The 18,338-nt window shown below is 42.8% G+C and overlaps 1 protein-coding gene across 4 annotated transcripts in view; it reads right to left on the bottom strand.

Moving 5' to 3' along the window:
• Window positions 1–412: 412 nt before the first annotated feature.
• The window catches only part of Nab2 (Nuclear polyadenosine RNA-binding 2), a 38,969-nt gene continuing 21,043 nt past the window's right edge, over window positions 413–18,338 (bottom strand). For 3 of the 4 annotated variants that reach the window (XM_076178476.1, XM_076178477.1, XM_076178479.1), the window contains 4 exons: window positions 9,114–9,201; window positions 7,806–7,933; window positions 6,352–6,455; window positions 413–4,115 (listed from right to left, as the gene is read on the bottom strand). In XM_076178476.1, coding sequence (XP_076034591.1) covers window positions 3,987–4,115; window positions 6,352–6,455; window positions 7,806–7,933; window positions 9,114–9,201 — 449 coding nt within the window. In that variant the 3' untranslated portion in view covers window positions 413–3,986. The remainder of the gene's footprint in view (window positions 4,116–6,351; window positions 6,456–7,805; window positions 7,934–9,113; window positions 9,202–18,338) is intronic. The other variant, XR_012965969.1, reaches the window with a different exon arrangement.

Genomic DNA, 18,338 nt, shown 5'->3' with positions numbered 1-18,338 from the left:
CCTAGTCCTAATCCCCATCCCGTTTTTCTTGCCTCTTACAATTCAAATGGGAATACTTGGTGGCAGCATTCTATCCCCCACCACAGGGTAGGCGAAAAAAGGTAATGAATATTCAGAGAAATGGTACAGGACAGTAACAAGGGGTTGGGGGACACCATAACGGAGGGACAGTTGCAGTATAAGTGTCATAATTTCTCTATGAACAGTCCTCTTCTATCACAGACAAAATGATGTACTACTCTGGTCCATAGGGGCACCCCATATAGACCCTAAAGTATTAAAATATTTCAAAGTGTGTTATTTCTCATGCAGGTATTTGGTACGAGGTTTTTAACTTGCTGCTCTATTCTCCCCAATTTATCAATATTTTTAATGAGAGCTAGTAAACATTGGGGAAATAAAACAAAACAGATATATTTTCTATTGACTATGTTCTGAAGTGCAACACTTAAAACCCTTATAATTCAGTTTGTTCAAATGACTTATGAATAATTCATCATCACTTATGGTGGAAGGCATGCAGTCAACTTCATCCCTTTGACAGTGATGCCTCTGCAGATTCTGGAGGTATCCAATTAGCTGTTACTGATCTGCCCAATTTCATTCATCTCAGTGTGCATTACCATATTGAAGGTACTTGTAGCTTGACAATACCCTTCAACTGTCACTCCCATTTCAGGTTTTGTTTTGGTTCATAAAGCAAGATTTTGCTCAGCTGAAGGGGCATCATTGCACTGAAGGAACTAAGAGCATGTTTGTGACCAGAAGGGTTTATCTTGTCCATTATATCCTAAATGACTTTAGGAAGATATATAAAGCATGAGATCAAAATATACATATAGATCGTCAGACTAGTTTGTATACCATTTGCCTCTTCAGAACTGATATATATTCACACAATCACTGCATACCAACCACCATCACTCTTCAGAAAGATATAATTCATGTATCAATTAATACAACCAATGGTATCACTTATGCAATCACATCAGTTTTCCATTAACATATATATATTTACATATAAACATGACACTCAAAACACAAAATACTTGAGAGGTAAGATAAGATTTTGAGTGTTATTTGCATCTCAAAATAATCTAATAACAATATTTGAAAATATATAAACATTAATTTAATAACTCATCATTAAGGGATCAATTATCCACAATGAATTCTTAACTTGAAATTCTGATAAAACACATCTAATGTATGTGTACATATATATATATACATATTATATATATGTATATATATATACACACACACACACATATGTATATATATATACACACACACACACATAAAATGTAAATCATATAAACTCCAAATGACGATATCAACTTGAATAAATGCCCTTTGTCAGTTTATGTTAATCTGAGTCATTGGTAGGAGTTGATCAAACTTGTGGCAGCATGCAATGAGAAAAAATGGGGAAATTGCAGACATGTGTGACCATGTTGATATGCCTAACATTCCTTATTCTATGTTTTCCCTGGAAAATGGATGTTGACAGTGTCATACACATCTGAAGTTCCTCCATTTCACCTTACAATGAGATGCCATTATATAGAACAGAAATTTATGATAAAGCACTTGATTTGATATATGAAAGCATTTTACACATATCAAAGCTGGCAAAAGCTTTTTTCTCTTACATAAGAACTTTGTTCTACAACTGTATAGTTCAGCAAATAGTTTAACAACTTCAAATAGCATGTGTTTTACATACACACACACATATATACATACACATATATGTATGAGTGGAAAAAAAATATATATATATCAGAGCACAGGTAGATATACAGAACCTAAAGTAATTGAGTTTTTAACATATGCGTATGCAAAATAACCACAGGAGAAAAGAAACTTGAAGACAGTAAATCTATCTATTTACCAAAGACTTTTCCCCCTTACAAGGGAGATAGTTAAGTTAAAAGGCAAGTACTCCCACCCATCCATCACCCTTTCCTCCCTCTCATCTTAGTTCCTCATGCATGACAGATCATCCCTGTATCCTGCCCACTGCCCTGGCTCAGAAGCAATGCAGCAAGACACAACACATCAACAGAATGGCTGCTTCATTTAACTATAGACCCCCTCTGTCCTCTTATGCAGAAGAGAGAGAAGATGGGGAGAAATCCCTTTAGACTGCATCAAAATACCATTCATGAATAACCACTCTCTACCAACCCCCTCCCCTCCCTTCCTTGCATCACAGTATCATTTATACATGGCCATTCTCCACTCACTCCTATCTCCTGCATTCCCCTTTCCTTGGACTGGAGGATTGCCTGTATAGGCCTGCTTTACAAGGGCATACGGGTCACACATGAGTGCAGTAGTTTCAGAGTTATCAGTTTGTTGAGTGTAGTTGGGAAGGCATATGGGAGAGTTTTAATTGTGACAATTAGGAGAGGAACAGAGGATCAGATTTTTGTGATATGGCAGATATGTGAGAAAGCTTTAGTAAAAGGTAAGGATATTTTTTGGGTCTTCAAGGATTTAGAATGGGCTTATGACAGGGTAGAGAGAAAGGCACTGTTTTTTTTTCCAGATATATGGGATTAAAGAAAGCTGTTAAAATTGGAAATGGAGTGAGCAAATAGTATGAAGGGTGGGACTGCATTGAGGATGTGTCATATCGCCATGGCTGTTCAATGTGTACATAGATGGGGTGGTGTAGGAGGTAAAGATGAAAGTAAGAGGCAGGGGACTGGAGATGATTAAAGAAAATAAAGAAAAGTGGGAGGTGAGCCAGTTGTTGTTTGCTCATGGGTCAGTGAAGGGATTAAGGGATTTTGTGATGGAGCTTGGGATGGTATGCAATAGGAGAAATTTGAAGATAAATGTGGGTACAAATAAGGTGATGAGATGTACAAGGGGAGAGGATGGCAGTGAGTGTAAGTCTCAAAGGAGATAGGCTGGAGGAAGTGGATAGCTTTAGGTATATGGGGTTGCATGTTGCAGGAAAGGGAGGGGTGGAGGTACAAGTAAATTACTGAGAGAAGCATGTAAATGACTTGGGGGATTAAAAAATGTCATAAGAAATAGGCATTTGGGAACATGCAAAAAGGAGACTATATGAAGGGGTAATTGTGCCAACAGTTCTGTATGGGGCAGAGAGGAAAATTTTAAACTTGTCTGAAATGAAATATTTGAGAAGTATGGCAGGGGTTGCAAGTTTGGTTTGACTAACAAATGAGCAGGTGAGGAGGACATTCAGGGTGGAAAAGGAGATTGTAGACAGGGCTGATAAAAGAGTATTGGTATGGTCTGGGCACATGGAAAGAATGAATAAAGAAAGATTGGTGAAAGAGGTGTGAAGGCAGAGATGGAGGGGATGACTGAGGATGAGATGGATGGATGGGGTGAAAGGGGTGTTGAGCACGAGGGAAATGTCTGTTGAGTGAGACAGGAAGTACTTTTGTATAAGCTTTTTCCCCTTTACAAGAGAGGTAGCCAAAAAACAAAGGCATAAAAACCGCTCCCACCCATTCCATTCCCACATCCACCCTCTTCCCTCCCTCTTATCTTGGCTCCTCATGGATGACAGGTCACCCTGATTACCAGATCTAATTATACAGAAGTTATTACCAGATCTAATTATACAAAAGTACTTACTGTTCACATTTCTTTTCTCCTGTGGTAATTTTGCATAGTTTGTTTCACGATGATGCAAAATCCCTTTCTGTGTGTGCATGTGTGTGTGTTTACTGAAAAAAATGCTGCCTCGCCTGGATACACATAGTTATTGGCTTATAACAAGGCAACTTGCTTTTGGCCTTGAATTTCTTGTGGAACTTGATCGTGGACATTTGACCTCTTGAGATTATAGCTGCTTGACATAAAGAACCTATTACAAAATCTAGCTCTACCTGGCCTTATTCAATTAAAGTGGAAAAAAAAGGACATTGACAGAGAAAGGAAGCTGACAAAACATTATTTTAGAAAACATAAATCATCTATGAAAGGTTTCATTTGGCTTATGTGCTCGTTGTTGGAACAGTGGTGCTCTGCTTGGGAGCAATCCATTTTAGTTTGGCTCCTGTGGGAATCTCTGGATGTGAGAAGGGACAATTGGAGGTCATACATGATGTTCCATAACGACATGCCTGTGGAAGAAGTTAGATAAATCAATACTGTGATATCAATAAATTATCTCCTGTCTCAAATTTCTCTTCCCAGAAACTTGCAACTCCACAGCAGCCTTTGGGTTGCTGTTATGTTGTTATTGTTGTATAGAAATAGTAGTAGAAGAAAACTTACATCGATAAAACACAGACAAATCTTGTAATTCTTCTCAGAGAGATCTGTAAGAGGGCCCAAGGACTAGCACTAGCTGCTGTGGGAGTGCAGGTTTTCCGCTTTGTGAAACTTGAGGCAACAATTATTCACTCTTGTATCCCAAGGGCCCCTTCCCCCTTATGAGAGAGGTAGTCAGCCAAGGCATACATCCACCCTCACCCAATTATCATTACTACTTATATTACATACATATACATACATGTACTACTTATATTAATATTATTATATATATGAAAGAAGGGAGGGATCAATGTGTAAATGAAGCAGCTCTGGATGTACCATCTTCTGCATTGGTTCTAACATGGGCAATGTGCAGTAGACAGGGATAACCCTTCACCCATGTGGACATATGATGAGAGAAAGAAAGAAATAAAGAAAAAAGAAAGAAAAAAAGAAAGAAAGAAAGAAAAAAAGTGGTGGATGGAAGTGGGTGTATGCTTTGACTGGCTACCTCCCTTATAAGGGGAAAGAAGCCTATGATAGATAGATAGATAGACTATTACTACTCTTTCCTTTCCACTCAGTTCACCTGTTGACACTCTTTTCACTACCTTTCAAAACATCTTTTTATTCCTTTCAAAATTCTTCAACACCCATTCCACCTCACACCCACTTTTTTTTTCTTAAAAGGCTTTCATCCTCTATACCCCTCATATGCTTCTGCTTCTTCTTTGCAAGCATTCCTTGTTTGCATGGTTTTCTGCTACAACCACAATTACCTTTTCACCCCACCATTCACTACCCTTCCCTCTGTTGCCATCAATCTTCCTTATCCCACACACTATCATTACACAGTTTAACCCCTTCCATACGGTGCCGCACACGTAGGCGTCATGGACTTAGATCTCGGTGGCAGCAGCCAATGCCAGCCGTACGACGTGTCGTAATAATACTCGCATCATAAAATATAGTCACCGCTTATATCGATCGTTCTCTCTTCACCCGTGAATTTTGATAACCATAGAAAATGCGATTACAAAAGAATTAGAAAGAATGTCATTATGGAGGGGCGACTACAATAAATATAATCAAGACGCCGATATGGCAGCCTCGTGAATACACTCGCTCCCCATGACGCCTACTTGTGCGGCACCGTATGGAAGGGGTTAATATTTCCTCCTTGCAACACAAAAGAATGATGTCATAAATGTACTCAAAATGTAGTTCAAGATAAATCATAGTAAATCTGTATCTGTGAAGTACTACTTTAACAAATAGGCAAAGCTATCTGTTTATATATCAAGGACTTTATCCCCCTTACAAGGAGAGTAGCTAAGTCAAAAGGCACATACCCACTCCCACCCATTCCACTCTCATCCACTATCCTTTTCCCCCCTTCATCTTAGCTATTCATGGATGACAGGTCATCCATCTGTCATCCACTCATGAAAACAGAGCAGATAAGAAATCCCTTCAGGCTGCATCAATTTGTCATATATTTACAACCATTCTCCACTCATATCTATCTCTTGCCATGTCCTCTCCCTGCAATTTATACACCATTTCATCCATGAGGAGCTAAGCTGAGAGGGAAGAAAGGGTGGTAGATGGGAGTGGAATGGGTGGGAGTGGGTACTTGCCTTTTGACTTGACTACCTCCCTTGTAAGGGGAAAAAAGCCCTTGGTATATAGAGAGAATTTCAATGGTAATAGAAATGGTCACATACATACATACATATACCAAGGCTTTTTCCCCCTTACTAGGGAGGTAGCCAAAAAGGAAAAGGCATAAAATCATTCCCACCCATTCCATCCCTGAAAACACTCCACACCCCTCCACCCTCCCTCCCATCTTAGCACCTCCTAGATGACGGGTCATCCCTGCACCCTGTCCACTGCCCTGAGTCAGAAGCAGTGTTGCAAGACACAGCACATCCACAGCAAGGCCGCTTCATTAAATGGTCACATTAGCAAATAAAACATAAAAACACTGGACAGTGTAATCCAAAATTATTCACCAATTTCTCCTTCAACCCTATCCAAAGCAGTGAAATCAAAATGAAAGTGGAGGGATCTCGCACTGCCTCCAGCATATGTACTAACCTTTGGATGAAAGAACTTGCAGGTCATGTTTGTGCACTTGGGGAAGAATCGGCACTTGGTGGCTGAGGGGGGAGCTGGGGGTTTAGGCTTAACTACAACACTTGCTGGAAGAACATTAGAAGAAGTGATTAGTATGTATAAAGAATTAAAAATATAACCATACATATAAAAAACCAAGGCTTTTTCCCCCTTACAAGGGAGGTAGCCAAAAAGGAAAAGGCATAAAATCATTTCCACCCATTCCATCCCTGAATACACTCCACACCCCTCCACCCTCCCTATCATCTTAGCACCTCCTGGATGACGGGTCATCCCTGCACCCTGTTCACTGCCCTGGGTCAGAAGCAGTGTCGCAAGACACAGCACATCCACAGCAAGGCCGCTTCATTAAATTGGCGACCCCCCCCCTCTCCGTCCCCCCATTGCATAAAAGAAGACGGGGAGAAATCCCTTCGGGCTGCGTCAAATTTTGCTCACACATACTACCTCACCCCCATCCCCCTGCCCATTCCACCACATGCAATCACAACATCATCCATATACAACCATTCTCCATTCACCCATGTCTTCTGTCCTCTCCCGTCCATCCTCAACAGACATTCCCCTCTTCCCCAAAGCCCCCTTCACTCCATCCATCCACCTCATCCTAGGACGCCCCCTCATGTTCACTCCCTCCACATCTGCCTTCCATACCTCTATTACTAGTCTTTTTTCACTCATTCTTTCCATGTGTCCAAACCATCCTAATATTCTTTCATCAACCCTATCTCCCAGCTCCTTTTCCACCCCTATTCTCCACCTCATTTCTCACTCTATTTAGCCTAGTAGCCCCCATCATACTTCTCAGACACCTAATCTCAAACACATTCAAACTCCTCTCGTCTTCTCTTATGTTCCATGTTTCTGCCCCATACAGTGCTGTTGGCACAATCACTCCTTCATAAAGTCTCCCCTTAGCATCCATTCCCAAATGTCTATTCTTCATCACACTCTTTAATCCACCAAGACATTTACTCGCTTCTCTCAATCTACACTCTACCTCCACCTTCACTCCACCTTTTCCTGCCACATTTGCACCCAAGTATCTAAAACTATCCACTTCCTCCAGTCACTCTCCCTTAATGCTCACTTCCAGTCTACTGCCACTTTCACCCCTTGTACATCTCATCACCTTACTTTTACCCACATTTATCTTTAGCTTTCTTCTATCACATACTCTCCCAAACTTTGTCACCAACTTCCTCAATCCCTCCTCCGATCCTGCCACAAGTGCAGTGTCATCCGCAAACAACAGCTGGCTCACCTCCCTCTTTTCTCCAATATAACCATGCCTCTTGTATTATTCTTTTATAAATATTTGAGGCACGCCTAAGACTTTTTCCTCTGTCACTCTCATAATTGTTTCATTTCCTATCTTAATGCTAAGTGGTGTGTGTGTTCATAAACAAACTTACCAGGGGTACTGAGATGACGTGGACTGGCATGGGTAAAGGGACAGTCCCTTCGTGTGCATGATGCATCATACCTACAGTTAGGATGAATGTATAGACATCGTTCTCCAAACAAACAATTAGGAAAGGCCCTGCAAACAAACAAAAAAGAGATAACAAATTGAACATTATCCATTTTCATTCTTAAATATACCAATGAAAAAGAAAACTCAATTCATTATCTTCGTCTCTTGAACTCTTATTCAAAACACATTCCTCTTGCATCCAAAGCCACTTTCATCCTGTCCATCCATCTCACTCATGGTCTCCCCCACCCCCCAGCATCCTCCAACCACTTCTGCTTTCCATAATCTTTTTGCTAGTCTTTCTTCATTCATTCTTTCCATTTGCATAGACCATCTCAGCATTCTTTGATCAATCCTAACTGCCAGCTTTCTTTTCATCCCTGCTCCCCACCTCACCTCCACATATATTGTCACTCCATTATACTTCTTAAACACTCCATCTTAAGCACATTCGGGTTTTTCCTTTAAATTGCAAATCTGCTCTATACAGTGCCATGAGCATAACAACTCACCCATACAGTCTTGTTTGCATTTATCCTCTGAAAACTATTTCTTATACATACATATACCAAAGGCTTTTTCCCCCTACACGGGGGGGTAGCCAAAAAGAAAAAGGCATAGAAACCACTCCCATCAATTCCATTTCCTATATATTCCACTCCCTTCCACCTTCCTCCCTCCCTCTTATCTTGGCACCTCCTGGATGATGGGTCATCCCTGCATCCTGTCCACTGCCCTGGGTCAGAAGCAGTGTTGCAAGACGCAGCACATTTCTTATGATACATTTATTCCCCCACATATTTACTTGCTTCACTTACTACAGGAGGAGCCAAGATAAGAGGGAGGGAAGGGGGTGAATGGGAGTGAAGTATGTAGGGATGGAATGGGTGGGAGTGGATTTTATGCCTTTGTTTTTTTGGCTACCTTCCTTGTTAAGGCCTTTGGTATATGTATGGACTTACTCCACAATTCACTTCCACCTCTACTCCTCCATTCCCTGCCACTCTAAGCTTATCTCTAACCCACAGCAACCATCACCCCTTCTATGTCTCATTTCCTCATGTACATACTTCCACATGTATTGGAAAATTAACTGAATGAATGGGAAAAGTGAGGAGTGAAAGAGATTAAAATGTACCTATGCCATGTCAAACCACCTCACTTTGTGTAACATGTAGAAAATTTACTCCGGGTACCACCAAGAAATTATATTCAGTTAAAGGAAACTTGACTGGTGCTTACGTACTTGCATGGTGTAGTTGGGTGTTGAAAGGGACAAGCATCTCCATCACGGCAAGCAGGCCAAAATCTACAACGTTCTAAAACCTTTCCATCTGGAATCACAAAAAATAACAATGTTTATTCCATCTATTAAGCAACTTACAAAGGATTACAAAGGCGGAGCATGCTGACAGGAGACCTTTTGGTCCATATCTAGGTCGGATGCGAAAAAAATCATAATAACAAAAATAAAAACTTGGATCGTAAGAGGCGAGAAGAAAGGGACAGGGAGTGGGACTAGGCATCCTTCTCCTTGTAGCACCACAGGGGACATTCCTAAACAAAAAAGTAAAGGCATAAGAGGGTCTGGGAGTTTTCGGAACAACATCCTAAGGTTTGGGTCTTTTAATGTGCGTGGATGTGGTACAGATGAGAGTAAAAGGGAAGAGATAGGTAGTATGTTTGTGAGAAGAAAGATGGATGTGTTGGCTTTGAGTGAAACTAAGTTGAAAGGGAAGGGTGAGTGTAAGTGGGAGGTTATCATGAGTGAAGAGAGGGCAAGGGAGGGAAGGGGTGGCTATTCTAGTAAGTGAAGAGATAGGTAAACGTGTAGTGGAGTGGAAGGAGGTTTCCTCAAGGATAATGTGGATGAAGGTGAAACTGGGAAAGGAGATGTGGGTTTTTGTAAGTGCATATGGGCCTGGCAGTGAGAAGAGTGTAGAAGAAAGGGAGGCCTTTTGGATAGATTTAAATGAGTGCATAGAGGATTTAGGGAGAAATGTCAATGTAATAGTACTGGGTAGGAAATGGTCCAATTGATGGAGTGGTTAGGAAATGTGGAGTTCCAGGAAAGAATCGTAGTGGAGAGTTGATGGTGGAAATGTGTCTAGAAAGAGAGTTGATGATAGCAAATACAGTGTTTCGGAAGAAAGTCAAGCATAAGTACATATGGGAGAGGGTGGTGGATGGAAGGGTGGTAGATATAGCGTTGATGGATTATGTAGTGGTAAATAGGACTATGATAGGAAGAGTTAAGGATGTACATGTGCTAAGGGAAGAGGGTGGGGGAATATCAGATCATTTTTTGGTGGTAGATAAGTTGAGATTGGAGGACAGATGGAGAAAGGTGAAAAGAACAGAAGGTAGAGGGGTGCTTAGAGTACATACATACATACATATACCAAAGGTTTTTTCCCCCTTCCAAGGGAGGTAGCCACAAAGGGAAAGGCATAAAAAACACTCCCACCCATTTCATCCCTAAATACACTCCACACCCCTCCCACCCTTCCTCTCATCTGAGCACCTCCTGGATGACGGGTCATCCCTGAACCCTGCCCACCGCCCTGGGTCAGAAGCAGTGTCGCAAGACACAGTACATCCACAGCAAGGCCGCTTCATTTAATCGGCGACCCCCCCTCTCCGTCCCCCTTTGCATATAAGGAGAGGACGGGGAGAAATCCCTTCGGGCTGCGTCAAAATTTACTCACACATACTACCCCACCCCCCACCCCCCCCGCCCATTCCTCCTCATGCAGTCACAACATCATCCATATACAACCATTCTCCACTCACCTCTGTCTTCCGTCCTCTCCCTTCCTTCCTCAACAGACATTCCCCTCTTCCCCAAAGCCCCCTTTACCCCATCCATCCACCTCATCCTAGGACGTCCCCTCATGTTCACTCCCTCCACATCTGCCTTCCATACCTCTTTTACTAGTCTTTCTTCACTCATTCTTTCCATGTGTCCAAACCATCCTAATATTCTTTCATCAACCCTCTCTCCCAAATCCTTTTTCACCCCTGTTCTCCTCCTCACCTCCTCATTTCTCACTCTATCTAGCCTAGTAACCCCCACCATACTTCTCAGACACCTCATCTCAAACACATTCAAACTCCTTCTCTCTTCTTCTCTTATGTTCCACGTTTCTGCCCCATACAGTGCTGTTGGCACAATCACTCCTTCATACAGTCTCCTCTTCGCATCCATTCCCAAATGTCTATTTCTCATTACACTCTTTAAACCACCAAGGCATTTACTCGCTTCTCTCAATCTACATTCTACCTCCACCTTCACTCCACCTTTTCCTGCTACACTTGCACCCAAGTATCTAAAACTATCCACTTCCTCCAGTCGCTCTCCCTTAATGTTCACTTCCAGTCTACTGCCACTTTCACCCCTTGTACATCTCATCACCTTACTTTTACCCACATTTATCTTTAGCTTTCTTCTATCACATACTCTCCCAAACTCTGCCACCAGCTTCCTCAATCCCTCCTCTGACCCTGCCACAAGTGCAGTGTCGTCCGCAAACAACAGCTGGCTCACCTCCCACTTTTCTCCATTTTCTTTAACCATCTCCAATCCCTGACTCACTACCCTAGCCTTCACCTCTCGCACCACCCCATCCATGTATAAGTTGAACAGCCAGGGCGACATAACGCATCCTTGACGAAGTCCCACCTTTACTTCAAACCACTCACTCTCTCCATTTCCAATCCTAACACATGCTCTACTACTCACATAAAAACTCTTGACAGCTCCCAAAAGCTTTCCTCCTATCCCATAAATCTGCATAACCTCCCACAGTGCCTTTCTGTCTACCCTATCATAAGCCTTTTCCAGATCCATAAAAGCCCAAAAAACATCCTTCCCCTTTCCTATAGCTTTCTCACATATCTGTCTTACCACAAAGATCTGATCTACACAACCTCTACCCGTCCTAAATCCACACTGTTCCTCACCAATTACTCCTTCTGTTCCTCTCCTAATCCTCTCAATTAAGATTCTCCCATAAGCCTTCCCTACTACACTCAACAGGCTAATCCCTCTGAAATTACTACATTCACACTTGTCCCCTTTTCCCTTGTAAAGAGGAACTATACAGGCACTACTCCAGTCCTCCGGTACTCTACCCTCTCTCCAGCAAACATTAAAAAATCTCACCAACCAGTCCACCATCACTGAACCTCCCTTTTTCAGACATTCTGCATGACATCCATCCAGACCAGGTGCCTTACCTGCTTTCATCATCTTTACAACTGCCTTCACCTCATCCTTCCTTATTTCTCCTCCATTCTCCTCACTCATCACTCTCATTTTCTTCGTATTTCCCACTGCAGCTATCTTTCCCTCCCTATCCTCCTTCACATTCAGCAACTCCCTAAAATATTCTGCCCATCTTCCCCTCACTGCCGTCTCTTCCATTATCAACTCTCCATCTGTACCTTTTACCTTTTCTTCCCTACTTGATTCGCCTCCTCTTCCTCTCTTAATTTCTTTCCAAAACATCTTTTTATTACTTTCAAAATTTTCTGTCATACTCCTACCCCATTTCACATCTGCTCTCCTCTTTGCCTCCTTTACCTTTTGCTTTACTTCTCTTTTCTTTTCTTTGTACGTCTCATATGACTCCCCTGTCCTCTTTTGTAACCAATCTGTGAATGCTCGCTTCTTCTCTTCTACAACCTTCTTTGTTTCCTCATCCCACCATTCACTACCCTTTCTTCTATTTCCCCCTGTCCTTCTTGTTCCACACACCATCCTTGCACACTTTAAGACTCCCTCCTTGAACCATCCCCATTCCTCCTCCACACCCATCTCTGCTCTATCCTTTACTCCCTCCCACTCCTCCTTCAGCTTCTTTTCGTACTCCTTCTCCTTTTCCTTTTCATTCAAGGAGTTCACTCTAAGAACCTCCCTACCTTTTGTCCCTTTCCTCCTTCTCCATCTATCCTCCACTCTCAACTTACCTTCCACCAAAAAATGATCTGATATTCCCCCACCCTCTCCCCTTAGCACATGTACATCCTTAACTCTTCCTATCATAATCCTATTTACCACTACATAATCCATTAGCGCTCTATCTACCACCCTTCCCTCCACCACCCTCTCCCATGTGTACTTATGCTTGACTTTCTTCCGAAACACTGTATTTGCTATCATCAACTCTCTTTCTAGACACATTTCCACCATCAACTCTCCACTACGATTCTTTCCTGGAACTCCACACTTCCCAACCACTCCATCGATTGGACCATTTCCCACTCTAGCATTAAGGTCTCCCAGTACTATTACATTGACATTTCTTCCTAAACCCTCTATGCACTCATTTAAATCTATCCAAAAGGCCTCCCTTTCTTCCATGCTCTTCTCACTGCCTGGCCCATATGCACTTACAAAGACCCACATCTCCTTTCCCAGTTTCACCTTCATCCACATTATCCTTGAGGAAACCTCCTTCCACTCCACTACCCCTTTACCTATCTCCTCACTTACTAGAATAGCCACCCCTTCCCTCCCTCGCCCTCTCTTCACTCCTGATAACCTCCCACTTACACTCCCAAACATACACTCACCCTTCCCTTTCAACTTAGTTTCACTCAAAGCCAACACATCCAACTTTCTTCTCACAAACATACTACCTATCTCTTCCCTTTTACTCTCATCTGTACCACATCCACGCACATTAAAAGACCCAAACCTTAGGGTGCTGGCCCGAGGCCCGCCAGCACCCCTTATGCCTTCACTTTTGTCTTTAGGATGTGTGCCCCGTGGGGCTACAGGGAGAAGGATGCCTAGTCCCTCTCCCCGTCCCTTTCTTCTCGCCTCTTACGATCCAAGTGGGAAAACTTGGTGGCAGTATTCTTTTCCCCCACCACAGGGAATTCCCCCAATCAGAAGGAGAATACTCAGAGAAATGGTACAGGACAGCAACAAGGGGTTGGGGGACAGCATAACGGAGGGACAGTCGTAGTATAAAAGTGTCATCATTTCTCTATGAACAGAATTTCTTCTATCATAGACAAAATGATGTGTGGCTCTGGTCCGTAGGGGCGCCCCATATAGACCCTAAAGTATCGACTGCATGCTACTTTGCCACAATAACAAGCAGCCAAGAGTGAACTCTTTAAATGAAAAGGAAAAGGAGAAGAAGTACAAGAAGAAGCTGAAGGAGGAGTGGGAGGGAGTGAAGGATAGAGTAGAGCTAGGTGTGGAGAAGGAATGGGGATGGTTCAAGGAGGGAGTCACAAAGTGTGCAAGGATGGTGTGTGGAACAAGAAGGACAGGAGGAATTAGAAGGAACGGTAGTGAATAGTGGGATGAGGAAACAAAGAAGGTTGTAGAAGAGAAGCAAGCTTTCACAGATTGGTTACAAAATAGGACGAGGGAGTCATATGAGAGGTACAAAGAAAAGAAAAGAGAAGTAAAGCAAAAGGTAAAGGAGGCAAAGAGGAGAGCAGATGTGAAGTATGACAGAAAATTTTGAAAGTAATAAGAAGATGTTTTGGAAAGAAATTAAGAGAGGAAAAGGAGGCGAATCAAGTAGACAGTCAGACAAAACACATATTACATAACCTCAAGCATTCATCCGCCTGTGGTCCAGACAAGGTTAGTAACATCCAGCTAAAACACATTGGATCACAAGATATACACGCACTCAAAAACACTGCAAACTACAGCTATTCACACAACACCTGAAATCTGGAAGCATGGGAAAATAATCATCATCCCAAAACCCAATAAAGACCCAACAATCCCAACATCGCACCGCCCAATCGATACACTTCTCTGCACCCCCTCTAAAGTCATTGAACGCCTAATACTTAAACTTGTCACACCATATATTCCCCTTGCTGACTCACAACACGGTTTTAGGCCACTACACTCCACAAACACTCTTCTGACAAACCTCACACAAAGAATTTTAGATGGCATCAATTCAGATAGGCCCCACCACAGAACACTTCTTATAACATTGGACATTAGTAAAGCTTTTGATGCTATCCCCCGCCACAACCTAACAAATAAAATATATAACACAGACATGCACAATAACACCAAAAGATGGCTGGCCAATTATCTGGCAGGCAGGAATGCTCATGTGTCATATAATGGCCAATCATCGCACATCAGAAACATTAAGAACGGAGTACCACAGGGCTCAGTTCTATCCCCCACATTATTTAATCTATACATGCATGACTTACCCACGCCAGACACCTCAGAAATACAAATCTCTTCCTACGCAGACGACATAACAATCACATGCACACATCGTAACACAGACAAAGCTGCAGAAATAATCCAGCCTTACCTTGACACACTCAACACATGGTTAATCACAAACAGACTCAAAATAGCTCCAACCAAATCTACAGCAACACTTCTCACCAACTGGACAAAAGAACACAAATACATACCTCATCTCTACATCAACAACACTCTAATACCACACACACAAACACACCGAAAATTCTTGGTGTAACATACGATACATCCATGTCTTTCAAACAACACCTCACAAACATAAAAAACAAATGCACACCTAGACTTAACGCACTTAAGTCAATCACTGGAACAACATTTGGACAAAACAAAGAAACTAATATAACAATATACAAACAATGCATACGCTCAGTGATGAATTATGCGAGTCCTGCATGGGCTCCTAATCTCAGTGAGACACACCACAACACCCTTCAAATCATACAAAACAAAGCCCTAAAAACAATTACAGGCTGCACAAATACATCACCTACAGACCATTTACACCATGAAACAAAAGTCCTCAAAGTCAAGGACCACCTCGACATGAGAGGCACACAAACACTTGCTGCAGCCACCACAAACACATCACACCCGCTACACTACATAGCAGAACACCCACACACACCAAGAAACATTAAAACTACACCCAAAGACCTTTATTACACACAGATACTCTCTTCTCTTCCTCCACAACCACCAAATACCAGCCTCCGGAAACATATTCATAATCATATCACTCACCGCTCCATTAACACACTGAAAGACAACACACTGCTGCATGCCAGACCCCCTGATATCCACCCTTCTGAATCCTCTCTCCCACGTAAGGACAGAGTCCACTTGGCCAGACTGCGATGCGGTCACCACCCAGCACTTCTAAGCTACCAGAAGAGGCTGGACGACCGTGTTGTGAACAGCTGCCCAGGATGTAACACTTCACCCCATACCATACAACACATAATGGAAGACTGCATTATACACAATCATGCACGCAAACAACACAACATACACTCTATAAAGGATTTGTGGGAAAACCCAGTTTCGGCTGTGGCCTTCCTTGAGGAGACGGGACTGCTCGGACAGACAGTCTAGGGAACGACAACAACAACAACAAAAAAGTAGAGCTGGTAATGGAAGAGAAGGCAGTAAGGGGAAGATGGGCAGAATATTTTAGGGAGTTGCTAAATGTGAAGGAGGATAGGGAGGGAAAGATAGATGCAGTGGGAAATGCTAAGAAAATGAGAGTGATGAGTGAGGAAAATGGAGGAGAAATAAGGAAGGATGAAGTGAAGGCAGATGTTAAGATGATGAAAGCAGGTAAGGCACCTGGTCTGGATGGATGCCATACAGAATGTCTAAAAAAAGGAGGTACAGTGATGGTGGAGTGGCTGGTGAGGTTATTTAATGTTTGCTGGAGAGAGAGGGTAGAGTGCCGGAGGACTGGAGGAGTGCCTGTTTAGTTCCACTTTACAAGGGAAAAGGGGACAAGTGTGAATGTAGTAGTTTCAGAGGGATTAGCTTGTTAAGTGTAGTTGGGAAGGCTTATGGGAGGATCTTGATGGAAAGGATTAGTTGAGGAACAGAGGGAGTAACTGGTGAGGAACAGTGTGGATTTAGGACGGGTAGAGGTTGTGTAGATCAGATCTTTGTGGTAAGTCAAATATGTGAGAAAGCTATAGGAAAGGGGAAGGATGTTTTTCGGGCTTTTATGGATCTGGAAAAGGCTTACGATAGGGTAGACAGAAAGGCACTGTGGGAGGTAATGCAGATATATGGGATAGGAGGAAAGCTTCTAGGAGCTGTCAAGAGTTTTTATGAGAGTAGTAGAGCTTGTGTCAGGATTAGAAATGGAGAGAGTGAGTGGTTTGAGGTAAAGGTGGGACTTCGTCAAGGATGCGTTATGTCACCCTGGCTGTTAAACTTATACATGGATGGGGTAGTGCGAGAGGTAAATGCAAGGGTAGTGGGTCAGGGATTGCAGATGGTTAAAGAAAATGGAGAAAAGTGGGAGGTGAGCTAGCTGTTGTTTGCTGACAACACTGCGCTTGTGGCAGGATCGGAGGAGGGACTGAGGAAGTTGGTGACAGAGTTTGGGAGAGTATGTGATAGAAGAAAGCTAAAGATAAATGTGGGTAAAAGTAAGGTGATGAGATGTACAAGGGGTGAAAGTGGCAGTAGACTGGAAGTGAGCATTAAGGGAGAGTGACTGGAGGAAGTGGATAGTTTTAGATACTTGGGTGCAAATGTGGCAGGAAAAGGTGGAGTGAAGGTGGAGATAGAATGTAGATTGAGAGAAGCGAGTAAATGCCTTGGTGGATTGAAGAGTGTAATGAGGAATAGACATTTGGGAATGGATGCTCTAAGAGGAGACTGTATGAAGGAGTGATTGTGCCAACAGCACTGTATGGGGCAGAAACATGGAACATAAGAGAGGAAGAGAGAAGGAGTTTGAATGTGTTTGAGATGAGGTGTCTGAGAAGTATGATGGGGGTTACTAGGCTAGATAGAGTGAGAAATGAGGAGGTGAGGAGAAGAACGGGGGTGGAAAGGGAGTTGGAAGATAGGGTTGATGAAAGAGTATTAGGATGGTTTGGACACATGGAAAGAATGAGTGAAGAAAGACTAGTAAAAGAGGTATGGAAGGCAGATGTGGAGGGAGTGAACATGAGGGGACATCCTAGGATGAGGTGGATGGATGGAGTGAAGGGGGCTTTGGGGAAGAGGGGAATGTCTGTTGAGGAAGGACGGGAGAGGACAGAAGACGGGTGAATGGAGAATGGTTGTATATGGATGCTGTTGTGATGCATGAGGTGAAATGGGCAGGGGGATGGGGGTGAGGTAGTATGTGTGAGCAAAATTTGACGCAGCCTGAAGGGATTTCTCCCCGTGTTCTCCTTTTATGCATTGGGGGGGATGGAGAGGGGTGGTCGCTGATTTAATGAAGCGGCCTTGCTGTGGATGTGCTGTGTCTTGCAACACTGCTTCTGACCTAGGGCAGTGGACAAGGTGCAGGGATGACTCATCATCCAGGAGGTGCTAAGATAAGAGGGAGGGTGGAGGGGTGTGGAATGTATTCAGGGATGGAATGGGTGGAAATGATTTTATGCCTTTTCCTTTTTGGCTACCTCCCTTGTAAGGGGGAAAAAGCCTTGGTATATGTATGTATTATTCTATAGTTACTGCAGAAGTGTTAAACAGAAG

This window comes from Oratosquilla oratoria, chromosome 41, assembly GCF_046742065.1.
Source record: "Oratosquilla oratoria isolate Oo_2021 chromosome 41, ASM4674206v1, whole genome shotgun sequence".
Lineage (NCBI taxonomy): Eukaryota > Metazoa > Arthropoda > Malacostraca > Stomatopoda > Squillidae > Oratosquilla > Oratosquilla oratoria.
Note: the sequence above shows the minus strand (reverse complement) of the source record. Positions and strands in the feature narration are given on the sequence as shown.